The 17,276-nt window shown below is 45.0% G+C and overlaps 1 protein-coding gene across 1 annotated transcript in view; it reads right to left on the bottom strand.

Moving 5' to 3' along the window:
• KIAA1217 (KIAA1217 ortholog) overlaps positions 1-15,815 on the bottom strand; it is a 296,834-nt gene extending 281,019 nt beyond the window's left edge. The window contains 2 exon segments of the mRNA XM_045588070.1: positions 4,983-5,266; positions 15,465-15,815. Coding sequence (XP_045444026.1) covers positions 4,983-5,266; positions 15,465-15,534 — 354 coding nt within the window. The 5' untranslated portion in view covers positions 15,535-15,815.
• Positions 15,816-17,276: the final 1,461 nt, after the last annotated feature.

Here is a 17,276-nt window from a genome sequence, read left to right as displayed (position 1 = left end):
TGGTTCAAATGCTGGCTTCTTCACTTGAAGGAGTGACTTACCTTTTCTTGGCTTCTTAGCCTCAATCTCCTCTGATTGCCCAAACTGCAACCGATCTCAATTCCCCACCCCTCTCTACTTGTACCACTCAGTAGTATCTATCACCTTCTAATTGTATTAAAAATATTGGCTCACACTTTCATTCAACAAAACTTGATCATGTCTAGTTTAGGTTGCTACTCCTTAAATTCTGCATTTACAAAGGTGATTAAGACGAGGTTTTTGTGCTCTAAAAACATATTCTAGATGGGAGAAAGAAATATGAAGAAATGTACAATGAAGGCATGATTATGTGCCACAGCTCACAAGGTGGGAAATTTGGGCTGGATCTTGAGAGACTAGTCTGGGTCCCTGAGGGTCTTATTTCTTTTACTGATTTGAAGGCAAGGGTCATGTCTCATTGTATCTATATATATATATGTGTGTGTGTGTGTGTGTGTATATATATATATATATATATATATATATACACACACATATATATACACACACACACATATATATGTATTTACACACACACACACACACAAATATATATATATATATATATATATATATATATATATATATATTATGAAAAAGTAAAAGAAATCCAAATAACTTTCAGAAATATAATACGATTTTGTTCTGTCAATAGAAAAAATAAACTTCTTCGGGTAACTTAAATATGTGTTAATAAAAAAATAAAATGAATTTAAATACTAATTTGAAAATACCAGTAGAGCCTCTGAGACTTTTCTTTTGGACATCATAAACCAGAATAGTGTAATGCTAAGAGCTGTCATTGTAGCAGAAAAAGGATCCATCATTTTCTTCCTCAATACTTTATGATATAGTTATTATTATCTTTTGACAAATAAGGGAACTGAGACAGAGATTAAGCCATTAGCTCCAAGTCACACAATTAGCACATAAATGGGGGCTGGATACCAACCTCAGCCCTGCCTGACTCCAGAGCTAAGCCTTAGCTGCCAGGTGATAGAGCATCACAGTCTGATTGCCCTGCACAAGTGGTTGGGGGAGTCAGTGGTAATGACAGCTGCTATTATGCAGATAAGTACTTTGCTGCAATAATGGTTATCTGCATTTTTTAAGATAGTGAAAAGAAATCAAGTTTGCTTTACAATAAGTTAGACCTTGGAAAATTCTTGGTTGACTAAATTTCAAAGACTTGACTATAAGTTTTCAACCATGAATCTTCCAGTGTTTAAATTCAATGTTCAAAATATAAAGTGTGCTCTAATTCTCTTTTTATATAATACCAAGGAATTAGAATCTAGACTCCCTTAGTTTCAAAATATTTTGTGTAATGGGTGAAAAAGGTGAAGGGATTAAGAAAAAAAAATCATAGACACAGATAACAATATGGTGATTTCCAGAGGGAAGGGTGGTGCTACTGTCATAATTAGCTAGTTATTAATATTAATAATAGGAAAAGAGCAAAGGGGAGGCCAAACATTACAAGCATGATCATCTGGGCAGCTTCACCAGGAAGCTGCAATTTCACTCCCTAAGGAGCCTCTGGCCCATTGGCTGCACAGCACTGGGGGAAGGGGTCCAACAAAGGGGAAGTGGCGCATGCACAGTGAAGGCAGGTGAAGTAGGGACGGTGCTTGTTAGTCAGTCTAACCTGGGGAAAAGATAATTGGCTAGAGGGGTGGAGCCACTGCTAGTATGAAAAATCCTGAAGTATAGATTGATTGGTTAAGCTCCTAGTTATATCCCTGAGACAAAAGATTCTCTCTCTTGTGCTCCTGCTCCCTTGCACTTTCTTGCTTGTGACCTCTACTTGCCCATGTGCTAGCTAGTCTGCCATGTCACCTTAAGCAGCCCATGGCCATGGGGACCCCAAAAGCAATGGACTGCAGCTGGGAATACAAACCAAGCTGGCCAGATGTTGGACTAGACTGTGCTTTAATACAGAGAGGCAACTCTGGGCACTGCCTTTAGTCCTAGCACTGCTGAAGACAAGACTGGGCTTTTTCCACGGCGAAACCCAGGGGTTTAATTCCACAGAAATCAATATCATTCATCCTCCTCCTGTGCAAATCTCAGAAAATTCCTCCCCTTGCTGATATTGCAAGGATTCCACTTGCACCTGCAACAGGTGGGGACCAGAGGGCACCGCACCAACAACAGAGGGAGGTAGAAGGGAATACAGGGGGGACAAATGGTGATGGAAGGAGACTTGACTTTGGGTGGTTAACATACAATACAATATACAGATGATGCATTATGGAATTGTACACTTGAAACCTATATAATTTTGTCAACTAATGTCACCCTGATAAATTCAATAAAAATTAAAATATATATATTTCATGTAAGGTGCTGGATACAGCATTTTTAGCATCTTATTCAATGGCACTCTCCTCACTAAGGAGATAGCTTCCCAGAACATGGTATTGAGAATCTAGAGAAGAGCATCAGACATGTGCTGTTTGAATCCCTCCTTATGGCAGCTCATGCATCTTCCTGCAAAGGAAGCCTGGGCTAACCCATTGTCAGAAGGTCAGGAAGAAACAAAGGGTGTCATGGAGAAGAGGAAAGGACAGAGGAAGGAAATGAGTGGCAGGAGAAAAAGAATGGAAAAGGCATGAGATACAGTGCTGTTCATAGGAATATCACACACCACTGCCTGAGCTTATCTCTGATGTTTACAATGATGATTAAGGTTCATTTGCAACAAAGCAGCGGAATAAAAAATATATGTACAGAACAAGGTATCAAAATCTTTCTCCTTCTGGGTGGTCAGCTTGGAATACACAAAAATTCATCCTGAATTAACAGCAAAGGTGCAGCTGCCAGCCACGGTTGGACTACACCCAGGGCAGAGATAGATGTGACAAGAGATCAGAGCTGGAGGCCACTAACCTACATCATTATTCCCTGTCATCTGACACCATGCACCTTTTACAACCTTCACCCTTTACAACCTTCGAGCTATATTTAGGCTCCCCATGTAACTGTGTTAACCTAAAAGCACCATCATCACAATAGCAGCTATAATCACGACATCACAAATAATAACAGTAATGATAATAACTGGAATATTTTTGACATGAGAAACATACCATTTTTGACAGACTGATTTCTATATTTCAGAGAGAAAGTAATATATTTTAAAGTTAAAAAATATTTTCCCTCCTCACTCAACACATAATCAGTTTTCTAGCTTCCTTTACCCTGACCCTTGTTCCCATGGTGACATGTGCATGTGCATGTATGTATACACACACACACACACACACACACACACACACATTCCATGACCCTTACATCCCAGATATAGACCATACTACCTTGTCTCTATAATCAGTGGTCTTCCACCTATAAAACAGTGGAATAAACAAGGATTCTGAGCTCAAACTTAGCTGGATCCAAATCCCAGCTTACTCTGAGTAAATTGTGCAATTGTAACTACCTTAAGTGAGTTTCCTCAATTGTTTTATATAAAATATGGTGTCTCACCAAAAAAGTGACATAGGAAAAAATAAATAAATAAATAAATAAATAAATAAATAAAGTGACATAGGAAGAGGTGCCGATTCTAATACTTAAATGGATTGTGACTCTAGAATCAAAAGAAAACAATGGTATTTATGTTATTTATCAATTATAGCGCAATAAAACTGGGAAAGGTAAAAAAAAAAAATAAGCAAATTCAATTTAAAAATAAAAAATAGGGGTATTTTCTATATACAGGCGCACCTCATTTTACTGCACTTCACTTCATTGCCCTTGACAGATGTGCTGTTTTCAAACGGAAGACAAGACCCTCTACAAGCAAAAACATTATGACCACATTTATCACAGTGGTCTGGAACCCAACCCACAATAGCTCCACAGCATGCCTGTATGCTTGAAATGAAAAGATAGCCTTCCTTTCCTTAATCACCGCAGAATTAATCTGCACATCTCAACATCAAGCAGTTTCTTTTCTCCTCTCTGGGTCAACTGCCCTTTGGCAATGCGAACAGAAAGCAGACACGTAGTCCATAAAGCACGTGTCACGGTCTTAGGCCCTCTGATAAAGATTTTATAGATTAGGAGGTTGAATTTAAAGGGGAAAAAATAAAATGGAGATAAAGCATAGGTTTAAATTATTTAAACTGATGATAATCTCCGCTTCCATGGATGCTCAAAAGCTGAGTTAGTTAGCCATCACTTTTGAAACTAACTAATTTGCAAGCAAGCAGCCTTAAAACACTGTGCTGCCTCTCTAGCCGGAGGGCTGGAAATCACTAACAGCCTGCCCTCTTCCCGGACCACAGAATCACTCAGTGCTCAGTCCTCTGCTATGTTCCCATCCTGAAAGGTCAATCTGATAACATGCCTATGAGGTCGCAGGAGGAGGCCTCCCTCCTCCTATCAGCTAAAAGGTAATTGCACGCAGACAAGAAACAAAAACACCCCAAGCCACACTGGGTGATATCTGTCTGGCTGTCAAGATAACCTGAGAGAACAGGGAGCTGAAGACAGCAGAAAACCAAGCATGCAAAAGGAAAACATCTGTGATTAAAAAGGGAAAAACAAAAGTGAGCAGAAACAAAACCCTAATGTCAGCTTCTTAAGGAAAGGGGGTTTATCTCAAGTGTATCCCTCTGTGCTCTGTTTGACCCTGAAAACTATTTCTCTAACTCATTCATTCACTGTGCCAAGCACTCGGTGCTAACAGGGTGCACAGCAGTTGATCCTCTGCTTTAACTCAGTCAAGTAATACCCCTTCACTGCCTGCACTTCAGATGCATTTGTGGGTGACAATGGGACCCTTTTGGGAGAACTGCCCACTCTCTGGATCTCTCTTCTTGAGATCTGGAAAACTTAGTGGTGGGCACAGTTCACTCAATTATTTTTTCTCTTTTAAACCAAAGGTCACTTTGGTTTCTGTCATGTTCGTTAAAGAATGAGCTTTGCAGAGCAAAAAGGTAGCACATTCGTACCTGGTCTCTCAGCCTCTCCTGGTGGCCCATGATTGCTGTGGCATGATGGGGGTATTTCTGCTTGAGATGTTCCAGGAAAGCTTCTCTCTTCCTATCCATCTCAGATGTTTGCATTCCCAGTATTTCTTTGGAACTTCGGGGCCCACCTAGGGTGTGTCTCCTTGGGATATTTCGGGAAGCCTTGGAAACTGACACTCGACTGTTCCCATTAGAAAGGCGTTCCTTGGTTCTCCGGCATTCTGCATCTTCTAATGACGTTACATGCAGATTGCTTTTTCCTTGTTCTGGAAGAAAAAAAAAATAGTTTAATTAATGGTTTCACACTAGAAATCTCATTTACAGAATACCGAGAGGGTCTGTGGCAGCTGTTAATGTATGAATATAACCTAGCAGATTTCGTGTGTGTGTGTTTGTCAAGAAGAAAAAAGTCAATCATGAAATATAAAAAAATCACACTTTAGAAATAAAGATGCTGCAGCAAAAAACTGCTTTCCGACTCTTTCCCTGCAGTTATTCAAAATGAGACACTTGTTCAGATGAGTTTTTAGGCAATTGGGTTAGCTCTTACCTTCACCTGTGATTGGAGAAGAGTACTCCAGTGAAATAGATTATTTCTTTATTTTTTAAAAACACATTTTTATTTATTTCAGAGAGGGAAGGAGGGAGGGGAGAGAGAGAGAGAAAAAGAGAGAGAGAGAGAGAGAGAGAGAGAGAGAGAGAGAGAAACATCAATGATGAGACAGAAAATCATTGATTAGCTGCCTCCTGCACATAATCCTGTGCCCTGACCGGGAATCAAACCATGACTTCCTGGTTCATAGGTCACCATTCAACCACTAAGCCATGCCTGCCAGGTTATTTCTTTATTTTTAATTCCATCATCCTGGTAACAGGATATTTAGATTTTTATATCTGAAGGTGGTTTCTGAAGCATTTGTTTCATCTCCAAGATCAAAAGTAGCTATTATAATAACTGACAGGTGAACCACTTACAAGTTCAATTCCCCCATTAACATAAGCCAAGCGAGCGTAAGAATACTATTACAGGTAATAAGTGAGAGGACGTAAGGTAAAGGCTTAGACACATTTCACTTGAAGTGGACTTTATCTAAAACACTCAATGAAGGGAGGAGACACAGGATATATTCTAGAGGCCTCTGACCTGGTAGGGTCAGAACGGAAGCAGGCAATGACAGGCTCTGAGGGCAGCACATGAGGAGGGCCTCTCCGTTCCTTCTCAATGGTTGGCAAATGGGTGCCAGGGTGGGATATTCCAGTTCACTGAGAAAAGGGAGTTGCCTCTTTAAAAACCAGAATAGGGAGAGAAAGGAGTGAACATTCAAAAGCACTTTAGGACCTTACCAGGTTCTGTCACAGGAAGCAGCTCTTAAACAATATCACAGATGCGGCAGGAAAACGTCCCTGGCCACTGAGCCCAGAAGAAAGCACGGGGCTCGGTCTCAGGGGCTGGGTCTCAGGAGTCCGGCCTGAAGAGCTAGGCTTCCAACAAATAATCTGATCTCTCAGACTCAATCTCTTCATTAACAAAAGGAGAATGTGGGACTAGCATTAGATATGCAAAGAGGCTTCTAGATCTAAAGCCTTTAAATATACCCTCAATTACTGTTAAAAGATAAGTTTCCAAGGTGAGCTTATTTGCCAATTATTTATCTTTAAAAGGAATGTGTAGAAAGAGAGATCCAATATTTGAGCTTTAGATTTGAGTCTCAAACAGAGAACCAAACCTCCATGCCAGAAAGGTAGAGCGACAGGTGTCCAGACTTAGGAATAAGTCAGCTCCTCTGAAGGCAGTGCTGCCAACAGTTCCCTCCTTCATTGCCTAGAAGCATGTGTGTGTGGAACTCTAGGCAAGACCCCCTTCGGTCAGGCATAGAGAATATTTTAACTCAGGCTGGCTTTCCTGTTCCGGTCTTCCATCCCTAAATGCATGTTCTGGGAATCATTCTTGTTTACCCTTCACTTCTCATTACATTGCTAATTACAGCATCTCCATCAGACACTGAAGAGAAAAGGAAGGGGGAAAAAGAAGAAAACAGCCAGATTAATTCTCCCACTTTTCATTAGTCTCAGCAGTACATTTAGAAGGCAAAGAAGATGGAAGTACTGGTTTAAAAGATGTTGGGAGATAAACTGTAATTTCCTTGATTTTGCTTACTTTCTCATTGCGTGGGCTCACATGATGGCTATCTTTTTTGCGGTCTCTTCTTTGATAATACAGAAGTAACAGAAACCAGGGAATGAACCAAATGGAGAAAATGCCGTCTCTCAGGCTGGTAAAGATGTGTGCAATCTGAAGAGATTAACTTTATCCTTTGAGTGTGCATGTGAATATGAGTTTTGTATTAGCCAAAGGTTGTGTGTTTGATCTAACAGTTAACTTTTATTTTTTTTAATATATTTCATTGAGTTTTTAATAGATACAAAGGGAGAGGGATAGAAAGCTAGAAATATCAATAAGAGAGAAACGTCGATCAGCTGCCTCCTGCACAACCCTCACTAGGGATGTGCCTGCAACCAATGTATGTGCCCTTGACTGGAATCGAACCTGGGACCCTTCAGTCTGTAGGCTGAAGCTCTATCCCCTGAGCCAAACTGGTTTGGGCACAATGTTAACTTTTAAATGGAGTTTTAAGATCACTTTAACTTCATTAAAATAATGTATTTTGGGGGGGAGAAAGGTATCCAGGACATTGAGACAATCTCTAGAAAGGGGATTTCTTTACACGGCATAACACACAAACATCCACACCCACCCACAAGGGTATACACTCCTGCGCCTCAAATACCAACAGGTGCAGAACATCCCTCTACCTAGCTTTGTCACACACTCATAGGAACTATTCTGTTTCACCTAAGACTCCGAGTAAGAGGTCGAGACAGCCAGAACAGCAGCCCCTTGGAGACAGAAGGGGGTTTTCCACATTCTCCTTTGAAATAAACTGGGAAAGGCGCAAAAAGGGGCAGTGTGGGGCCAGCATCAACTTTCTGACAGCATTCACTCCCAGCAGCTCCCACTTAGATGGGGAAGATGGTTCATCCACATAACTTACTGGCTCTCTGCACCTCCACTCTTTTCAGACATTTTGCACTGGTTGGGTCACATCAACTATCCTTCACTTTTCCATTTTTTTCTCTGTCTTGTGGATTCTTCTAAATGTCTTCAGTTGTTTTGTTTATTTGTTTGTTTGTTTTTTGTTGGGTTTTTTTGTTTGTTTTTGTTTTTAATATATTTTATTGATTTTTTGCAGAGAGGAAGAAAGAGGGATAGAGAGTTAGAAACATCAATGAGAATCATCCATCAGCTGCCTCCTGCACACTCCTACTGGGAATGTGCCCGCAACCACGGTGCGTGCCCTTGACCGGAATCAAACCTGGGACCCTCCAGTCCACAAGCCAATGCTCTATTCACTGAGCCAAACCAATTTCGGCTGTCTTCAGTAAGTAGTTTAACAAGGTTTAACCCGATTTGGAGGAAAGCAGCAAATAGCATCAGTGGTTAATGCACCAATGGCTAAAGGCACAGTCCGAATCTAATCACCCTGGAAGCCGTCTCCTTTCTCCGGTCCCACCTTCCTGCCTCGCGCTTCACTCCAGCTGTCAGCCCCATCTGCCTCCGTCCCACCACCAGGGCCTCCTCCGCTGTCACCAGCACCCACAGCAACCCCACACCACTCTCCACACGCCACTTCCCTCAGCGAGCTTCCGCTCCCACGCTGCCAAGCCCATGCCTGAGGGAGCAGTGAGCCCGCTCCCATTCCAGTCATTTGGAGAGAATGTGGTCTTTCAACTGAGGGGAAAAACTAAACAGGGATAGAAACAAACAAGAAAGGGAGCAGGCAGAGGACATTCTGTCACAATTCCACAGCCATGGAACCAGAGGCCTGCCAACTCCTCGTTATCCTCATGAATAGATGATCCCAGCCATCCAAACAGAAACACAGTTTTCTTTCTGGTCCAGAATGCCTCAGTGCTAACATTTAAATATGGGTGTGTCTGGTTGTTTGCTATTCTGGGAATCCACCTCAGACAAATAAGGAGGCTGTAGTATGAAGACGAGGCTTCCAGTTTCCCCTTCCGGTCCCTCCCAGCCTCTGCACAGCCTGGAGCAACCCCTCCCAGTGGCTCACTTCCAGCAGAAGCTTAGGGCAGAGAAAGGCCCCTCCGGGAGCAGAAGGAGGGATGGGACAGGGCAGAAGTGTTAGAGAGACACACTTCTGAATTCCAAAGGGCTTTCTGGCTGGGATGGACACATCCTGGAAAGTACAAGTGGAAGTGAGAAATGGGGTGAGTCCTGAATAGATGGGGAAGATGGGTCATCCACATAACAGGCTGCCCAGCAGGCCGGCGACCTCAGGAGCTGCCCAGGCTGGCTTCCTGGCCACAACTCAAGTTGCTCTGGCTGGGTCAGCTGACCTGCAACAAGAACCGGGGCCGTGTGCATCACTGAGGCATTATACGCCTGGATCTTTCTGAGAGCCAGCAACAGGATTAGGGTCAAGAATAGGTGGGTCACAGCCTCTTAGGGAAGAAGTCACTTCTGTTCAGTGGCTCCTGGCTAGCTGCCTCTAAGATGTAGCTTTTTAAATTGTAACAGAGGCTCTTGACATAGGAGCATCATGGGGAGCTGTTGCTTTGCCTGGCTGTGCAGCCTATCTGGGCCTGTCAGACAAAAGAGGGGATGGGGAACATCCAAACCTCGAGCCATATAAAGCCCACAAAGTCATCTGGTCTGGCCCTGCCAAGGCATTAGGGGTGAGTTAATGAAATGTTTGACCAAATATAGGAGGCCAATTTTTAAGTGGGTAACTTTGTATGGCCTGCGAATACTGTTAACAATATCCAAATGGCCCTCGGCAGAAAAAAGGTTCCCCACTCCTGGTACGTATTCAAACCTTAGCATCCTCCCCTTGCACACGCAGGAAGACTGTGTGTCCCAGTCCCCTCACCTGGCTGGGGCCCTGTACTAATTCCAGTCAATGCAGAAGTGTGAGCCACCATTAGTCCTGGCCCCTGGACCTCCTGAGTTATCTCTGATGTTCTTTCTATTTCCTCTTTGGCCAGTTGACTGTGAAAGCTCCAGGGAGGGCCTGCTAGGCCTTGGGGAATGGTGTCCTGACTTTACAGAAGATGCCTGGGCCCCCGAGGTGGACCAACCAGGAGATCCACATCCCACTGTGTTTGAGAAGTACATAAACCCTGAGTATGCTAAATCACAAAGACTGTTAGAGCAATCAGCCTCTCTAATAGATATCCTGAGTTCTGCTGGGGGCCCACAGGCTTCACCAGTTTTCCAGCTCCTTTATTCATATCATAAAGATCACCATATACAAATTGGCAGAGAAGGTACACCTAAAACTGGGTCATCATATTCCTCTAAAAAAATCCTTTAAAAATTAAGTTTTTGCGAAAGAGGTTTCTCGTATAGATTTTAGGCAAAATAGGTACAGCCCCTTCCTCATCCAGAAAAAACATTTTTTTTCTCAACTGTTGGTTATTTGATTAATGAACTCATTCATTCACAACAATATTTACTGAGTGCCTAGCCTGTACACTGAAAGGAGTTAAGAAACGTAGTAAAGCGGTGATCAAGATAGACTTAATTCCCTTCCCTTATTGTGGAGTCAACATTATAATTAGGGAGGCAGATAAACAGATAACATGTAATAGAAATCTCACATCTTGATAAGTGCTCTGAAGAATAACACCGGATAAGGAAGAGAGACTGACAGGGAAGTTTTAGAGACTTCTGAGTGAAGACTGGAATGTCCGGGACTCCCCAGGCTTGCACTCTGTGGGTCTGCCAATGCTATTTCCTTTTGTCCAGCTTCACGGAGATGTAACTGATCTAATACTGTCTGAGTTGAAGATGTACAATATATTGCTTTGCTACACTTATACACTGTAAAATGATTGCCACCGTAGCGAATGCTAAGTGTCCTAAAATGCTGGCAATCATGAGGTGGAGAGGCAAGCAGGTGGCTGGCAACACTTCACCAGCATAGGGGTTTCAAGGTCTCAGGGGCCAGGCAAAAGCAGACTCGCAAGGGTGCTGTGGGCAGATATATGCGTCCCAAGGCTCACTCTGAAGGGCCCATGGCCTCCAAAGGCAACATGATATAGTTAGACTCAAATTCAAACAACCATCAAGTGCCTGCTCTGCACAATGCACTTGGCAGTACACCTTCACCCTATTACTTACCTAGTCGCCTGCCTATTCAGCCATGGAAACCTCATTGATCAGAGCTATTCTTGAGGCAACCATATGCCCCAGTTGGCCAAAACAGATCTGGGTTGCAACTGTTGTCTCAGAGAAATTATTTATAGTGTTCCCTTTCACTCTCAAAAGTGTCTCAGTTTGGACAATAAGTTACATGATCACCCAACTGGTCCTTATCTATAGTAGATTGATAAACTCAAAGCCTTTGTTCAACAAGTATTTATCCAGTGCCTCCTGCATGTCCGATGCTGTTGGATTCTGGGAACGTAAGGATGAAGCCATGGCCTGTGCCCTGGAATACCACACTGTAATTGGTTGAAACACATGCAGGACATAAACAATACAGTGGGGAGTGCAGTGACAGGGATGGACATGTGGTGTGATGGGTGATGCGGGCATCAGTGGCCTGGCCTCCCCAGGGTGGTCCTTGTGCTGACCGAACACCGGAAACGAAGCCACACCCCTTCACAGCATCATTCTTACCCACAATCTATGGCAGTGGTTCTCAACCTTTCGTTGCTACTTCATAACTGTAATTTTGCTACTGTTAATGAATCGTAATGTAAGCAATCAGTGTTTTCTGATGGTCTTAGGCAGCAGTTCTCCACCTGTGGGTTGCAACAATGTATTTTTATTGATTTCAGAGAGGAAGGGAGAGGGAGAGAGAAATAAAAACAATGGTGAGAGAGAACCATTGATTGCCACCCACAGATGGAGAACAGCTAGCAGGGTCACCTAAGACCAACGGAAAACACAGCTATTTACATTATGATTCATAACAGTAGCAAAATTACAGTTATGAAGTAGCAACAAAAATAATTTTATGGTTGGGGGGTCACCACAACACGAGGAACTGTATTAAAGGGTCTCGGCATTAAGAAGGTTGCGAACCAACGCTCTATGGGATCTTAACAATCTAATTTGGATTCTTACTCCCCTTTCACCACCTCTCCACCGCCTCTTCTCAGATGCCTGCCCTCTAACTGCTGGCGTGTTCCAGGGCACATTTCCTGACCTTTCCTTCTGCCCACAGACCCCATCCCAGCACAACTCTCCGTCTCCAGTCCCCTCGCAATTCCAGCCATGATTACCCAAATCTTAAATCAGCATCCCTAACTTGGATGCCGGATAAACTTCTCAAATCCTAACAGACCCAAGCCATAATCACCTTCTCATCTACTCTCCTCAGATGCTTTCCGGTTTAAGGAAATGGCAACTCCATCCGTTCAGCTGTGCAGGCAAAGTTACCTTTGACTCCTCTGGTTCTCTGATGTCCCACAGCCCACCCCTCAGCACATTCTTTTGGCCTCACCTTCAATGGACATCGAGACTGTTTCTTGTCACCACTTGATGCTCTACTACCTGCTGGTCCAAGCTAGTCCTGTCTCTTGCCTGTTTTACTGCAGGCGCCTTCCCCCAGGCCACCGGGGGTCATTCTCAGTGCAGCACCCGGTATTACCCTTTCCTGTGTAAGACACGTCAGGGCTGCTACACAGCTCCCACGGGCCTAGCAGTAACAGCCCAAGTCCTTCCCACACTGTCACAGTCCCTGCATGACCGGGCCTGGGATTACCTCTCAACCTCTCTTCCTCCCATCGGTCTCTCCTGGTCTTGCTGTTCTTTGACCATGTCCTTGCTGTTCCCTCCTTTGCCTTTTTCAGATGTTTGTTCAAATATCACAGCAGTGAGGCTCTCCTTAATAATTCTATCAGGAGTGGGTTGAGGTATCGGCGGGTGGAGCCATTACAGGAGCTGGAACAGCTGATTAATCCCGATCAAGATGACTACCTCCAGACTTCGTGGCAGAGCCCATGGGGGAAAAGCCAGTGGGGAGCCTGGCCAGGATCGGTGAAGTCCTGGGCAAGAAGCTGGAGGAAAGGGACTTGGACAAAGCTCGCGTGGTCCTTGGCCAGTTTCTGGTGCTAAAGCCATTCTTCCAGGAATGGCTAAAGGACACATGTGGCGCCGATGCCAAGCAGTCTGGGGATGGCTTTGGGTGCCTTCGAGAGTGCTGTGACGCCTTCTTGGGATGCTCTCTGGGGAGCCCCAATCCCCAACACCAGCCTTGAGTCTCCAAAGTTTGCAGCTGAGTGGGGGCTGCTCCCTTGTCCTCTACCAAGGAAACTATTGCTGTCTGCTCACCACCAATGTCCTCGGGAGTTCTCTCCCCTGACCATTTCAACTTTTTTCTTTTTGAATTCTCACTCTTGCATGCATCTCCCTTCTCTTTCCTGCCAGTTTCAGGTCAATAACCAGGATTTCTGGCCCCTACCCTTACCCCTGGTCTGTTTAATGACATTTGGCTTCTCTTTTGGCAAAACAGTCACTGTCTATATAAAGTTTTTTAAATCAATTAAGTCAGTGGCCTTCCGAAAGAAATAAAATAAAATAATTCTATCTGTAGTTTCCAACCTCCCCACCCCCACCCAGCACTCCCTATTCCCTGCTTTATTCTCCCCTGCAGGCTCAATAGGGTTGCTAGATAAAATACAGAACGGCCAATTAAATTTGAATTTCACAGATAAATGATAATTATTAACATAAATATGCTCCAATAGTGTATGGACTATACTTATACTAAAAAAAAATAATTCGTGGTGTATCTGAAATTCAAATTTACCTGGGCATCTTGCATCTGTATTTGCAAAATCTAGCAATCCTGCCATCTAGGATGCTATATATTTTACTTATTTGCTCATTATCTGTCTCTACCGCCCCCAACCGCCCAGACTTAGCCCTTAGAATATAAATTCAATGAAGGCAAGTACTTTTTTTATTAGTCTGTTTGCTGCTAGATCCCCAGTAGCTAAAAATAGTGACTACTACTTAACAGGAGCTCAATATTCATTAAACAAATGAATAAAGAGATCACACTCTCTCTTTGGGACCAGCTCAAGGCTCTCAAGCACCTTTCCATCGCTGTGCTTCTTTGAAAGTTATTTCTTAAATTGGCCCCATTCTAATTGCCCGTGTAGATGCTGAGCCATTTATTGCACCAAAGGCCCAGAGGCTGGATTCCTGCTTTAGGATTAGGACCTAACAAATGAGGGTGGGGGAGGGGCGGGAGGAAGCCTTATCTCCTGCTGGACCCCACTGACCAGGCGCCTGCAAGGAGAATGCTCTGCTTTGGAAGTGCAAACCGAGGCCAGGACTGCTGAATACAAGACTCGGGGATTTTCCAGGGGTTTCTAAGCTTAAAGTTTCCTGCATTTCACCGGGGGGGGGGGGGGGGGGGGGGGGTGTGAAGAGATGAGGGGTGGAGGGCTGGGAAGGGGGCGGGAGCTCTGCCTCTTGTAATTACATTTTCTTCTGTCTGGCTTACTTTTGCATTTTCAGCGTGGATGAGTCATGTGTTACTTCCCTCACACACACCTTTTCCCCAGTGCACAATCCCTACTCCCACACAGCGCTGCAGTCCCGAAAGCAAGGCTTTCAGCTGCTAACTGGACCCAGATGAATCTGGGAGGAGGGGGGGGTAAGAACTGCTGTCTGTATGATGCCGCACGGTAGGTTCTGGGGGCAGACTCTGGAGAGCAGATTAAGTCCTTTCTCTACCCAACCCCTCTGTGATTTTTTTTTTTTTTTTTTTTGGAACAACATGAGCTTCTGGAAATTCCCTACGGAAAAGACAAGTCTATTATAAAAAACAATTCAAGGGAAACTGCCCAAAGAACACTCACCCACATGGTCTAACAACTCTCAACTTTTGAATTAAAACACACAGCAGACTCAGGGTCCCACCTATCCTCCAGATGCACATGGCTCCCGGGCTGGGCTGTTCTGAGCTGTGAAATGAAACATCCCCAAACTCTGTGATTTAAACTCTACAATAGTGGCATCCACCATGCATTTGCCTCAGGAAATTCCCCAACCAATGAACGGGAATGCCGCCGCCCCAGCGAGAGCTCCAGAGCAACAACTGCTCTCTCTCTCTCCCGCGCTGAGCGGCGGGGGGAGACGCTGTCTTTGGCGGCGCATTTGTCATCGCCCGGAGACACAGCAGCTCCTGGCTGCTGCCTGCGCTCCAAATGGGACAGTGCCGAGCCGCTTCCGAAAATCCTGCCGGAGATAAAGTAAAAAAAAAAAACAGAAATCCCAGCTCTCCACTCAGTTCTGCAAACGCGCCACCGCGAAAAATAGCTCCTTTCCTTGGCCCCGAGCCCTGTCCCCACTGATCCAAACGCAGCCAGCGGCGGGGGACGCGCGTCACCGTCGCCCCATCTTTGAATGAGGCTGCTACTCACCCCGCGTGTGCCTGCCGTCCGCTGAGCGAGGAGGGCTCGGCTCGCCTTCCCGGCTTTCTCGTTCTTCCATTGTCCCAGCCCCCAGCACGACTCCCCCCGCTCTCCAAACTTCCCGGCGCAGGTCTGAGAGCTCTCCGAACGCGCCTGGAAGGGGATCCGGGCTGGAGAGGGGGCGGGGGGAGGAGACGGTGCGAAACCCCACCCCAAACTATTCTCCACTCCCGTGCACAGTCTCTGGGGCTGGAGAAAAGTGCATTCCAGCGCCGGGCCTCGGAGCTGCGCCCCCCGCCCGCGCCCCCGCCCGCGGACAGTCCCTGAGCGCCCGGGGCTGCGCCCCCCGCCCGCGCCCCCGCCCGCGCCCCCGCCCGCGGACAGTCCCTGAGAGCCCGGGGCTGCGCTCCCCGCGCCGCGCCCCCGCCGCGCGCTCCCGAGGCCCCAACAGGTGACGGCCTCCCGTCCGGGACGCGGGCTGCCTGTCTCCGCCGCGGCCGGCCCGCCGCTGCCACAGTTCACAGGGATCACTGGCGCGAACCTTCTGGTCTCTTTCATCTCAGACACTGAGTCAGCTTCCCACGTGGGCTGCTATACAGATTTATCAACAGCCAACTGCTGAACGTACCAAATTTCAGTGAAATCCCTTAAACTTTTTTTTAAAAGAGTGTAAGCTGAATATTGTTAAGGAAACACATTCTGGCACTACTTGGAGCCTGATTAGCACACACAGAGGTGGTTTATTTTTGACACCGTCCATTTCAACTAGGCTTTAAAAAGTCTGTATTCATTTGCCTACACTTTGACTGCGGACCTTTCCCCAGCACACACACACACACACACACACCGTGGATAACAGAGCTGAAAAGGACACTTAGTTAAATCAATCTTCTGACTCTCTCGAGTTAATTCATTTAAGATATCTGAAAAGCAACTAAAATGCTTTACTTTGGATGGGCAGGGGTAGGTCCGACTTACTTTGTCTTTTTAAACCACCTACAAATATTTATTTTGTTTTCTGCCCAGTCCTTGAAAAGCTGGCAAATTTCCCAGAAAGTGAAAATAGGCACAATGTTCACACAAAAAAAAAAAAAAAAAAAAAAGAATGGAAAAATAATCTAAGCAACATCAATATCTAAAAGTAGTACAACCACTCGTAGGAAGAATGGGATATTGTAAGGTGTTGTGGACCCCTTTGGTTGAGCAGGGGAGGAGGACAATGGTCAGCCTGTTAACCATACCTTGACCCAGTTTACAGGACAATCAGGCATGGCTTTAGATTAATTTAGATAAAGAATTCGTGCAGAACAATGGCTGGCCTATCCTCCAGATTCTGACCTTGGGTCCCTGTGCGTTTGGCCGTGTGGGGGACATATTTTGGCCATTTAGGGCAAAAAGATGCGGAAGCCCCTAATGGACAACGGATACAGACCAAAAGAAAAGGGGGCATGCCAGGGAGTGAGCTGAACTCACAATGGAGAGGGAAGAAGAAACTCCTAACAGGACTTCTCCCTGAAATCTAAGATGTGGTGAACCTCCTATGAAAGCATGCGTGCAAATGGGTGGACAGGGCAGGTAACTCAAGGTTTCCAAGATTTTGCAACAGAATTAGTTGGTCATCTTGCTTTAAGGATGATCTAATCTGACACAGACAGTGTCTGTACTGGTGGCCCTCAGGCAAATGCCAGATGAAACTTGTTTAACCTTACTATGTCCTCAGGTTCAGGAGAGATCTGTGTTCAGTCCCCCAGGTCCAGATTATTCTGATCCTTGTATAGCTGTGGTTATTTGTCTTCAAATTATTAATGTCAGAAGGACAGG

This window comes from Pipistrellus kuhlii, unplaced genomic scaffold, assembly GCF_014108245.1.
Source record: "Pipistrellus kuhlii isolate mPipKuh1 unplaced genomic scaffold, mPipKuh1.p scaffold_m20_p_1, whole genome shotgun sequence".
Taxonomy (NCBI): Eukaryota; Metazoa; Chordata; class Mammalia; order Chiroptera; family Vespertilionidae; genus Pipistrellus; species Pipistrellus kuhlii.
Note: the sequence above shows the minus strand (reverse complement) of the source record. Positions and strands in the feature narration are given on the sequence as shown.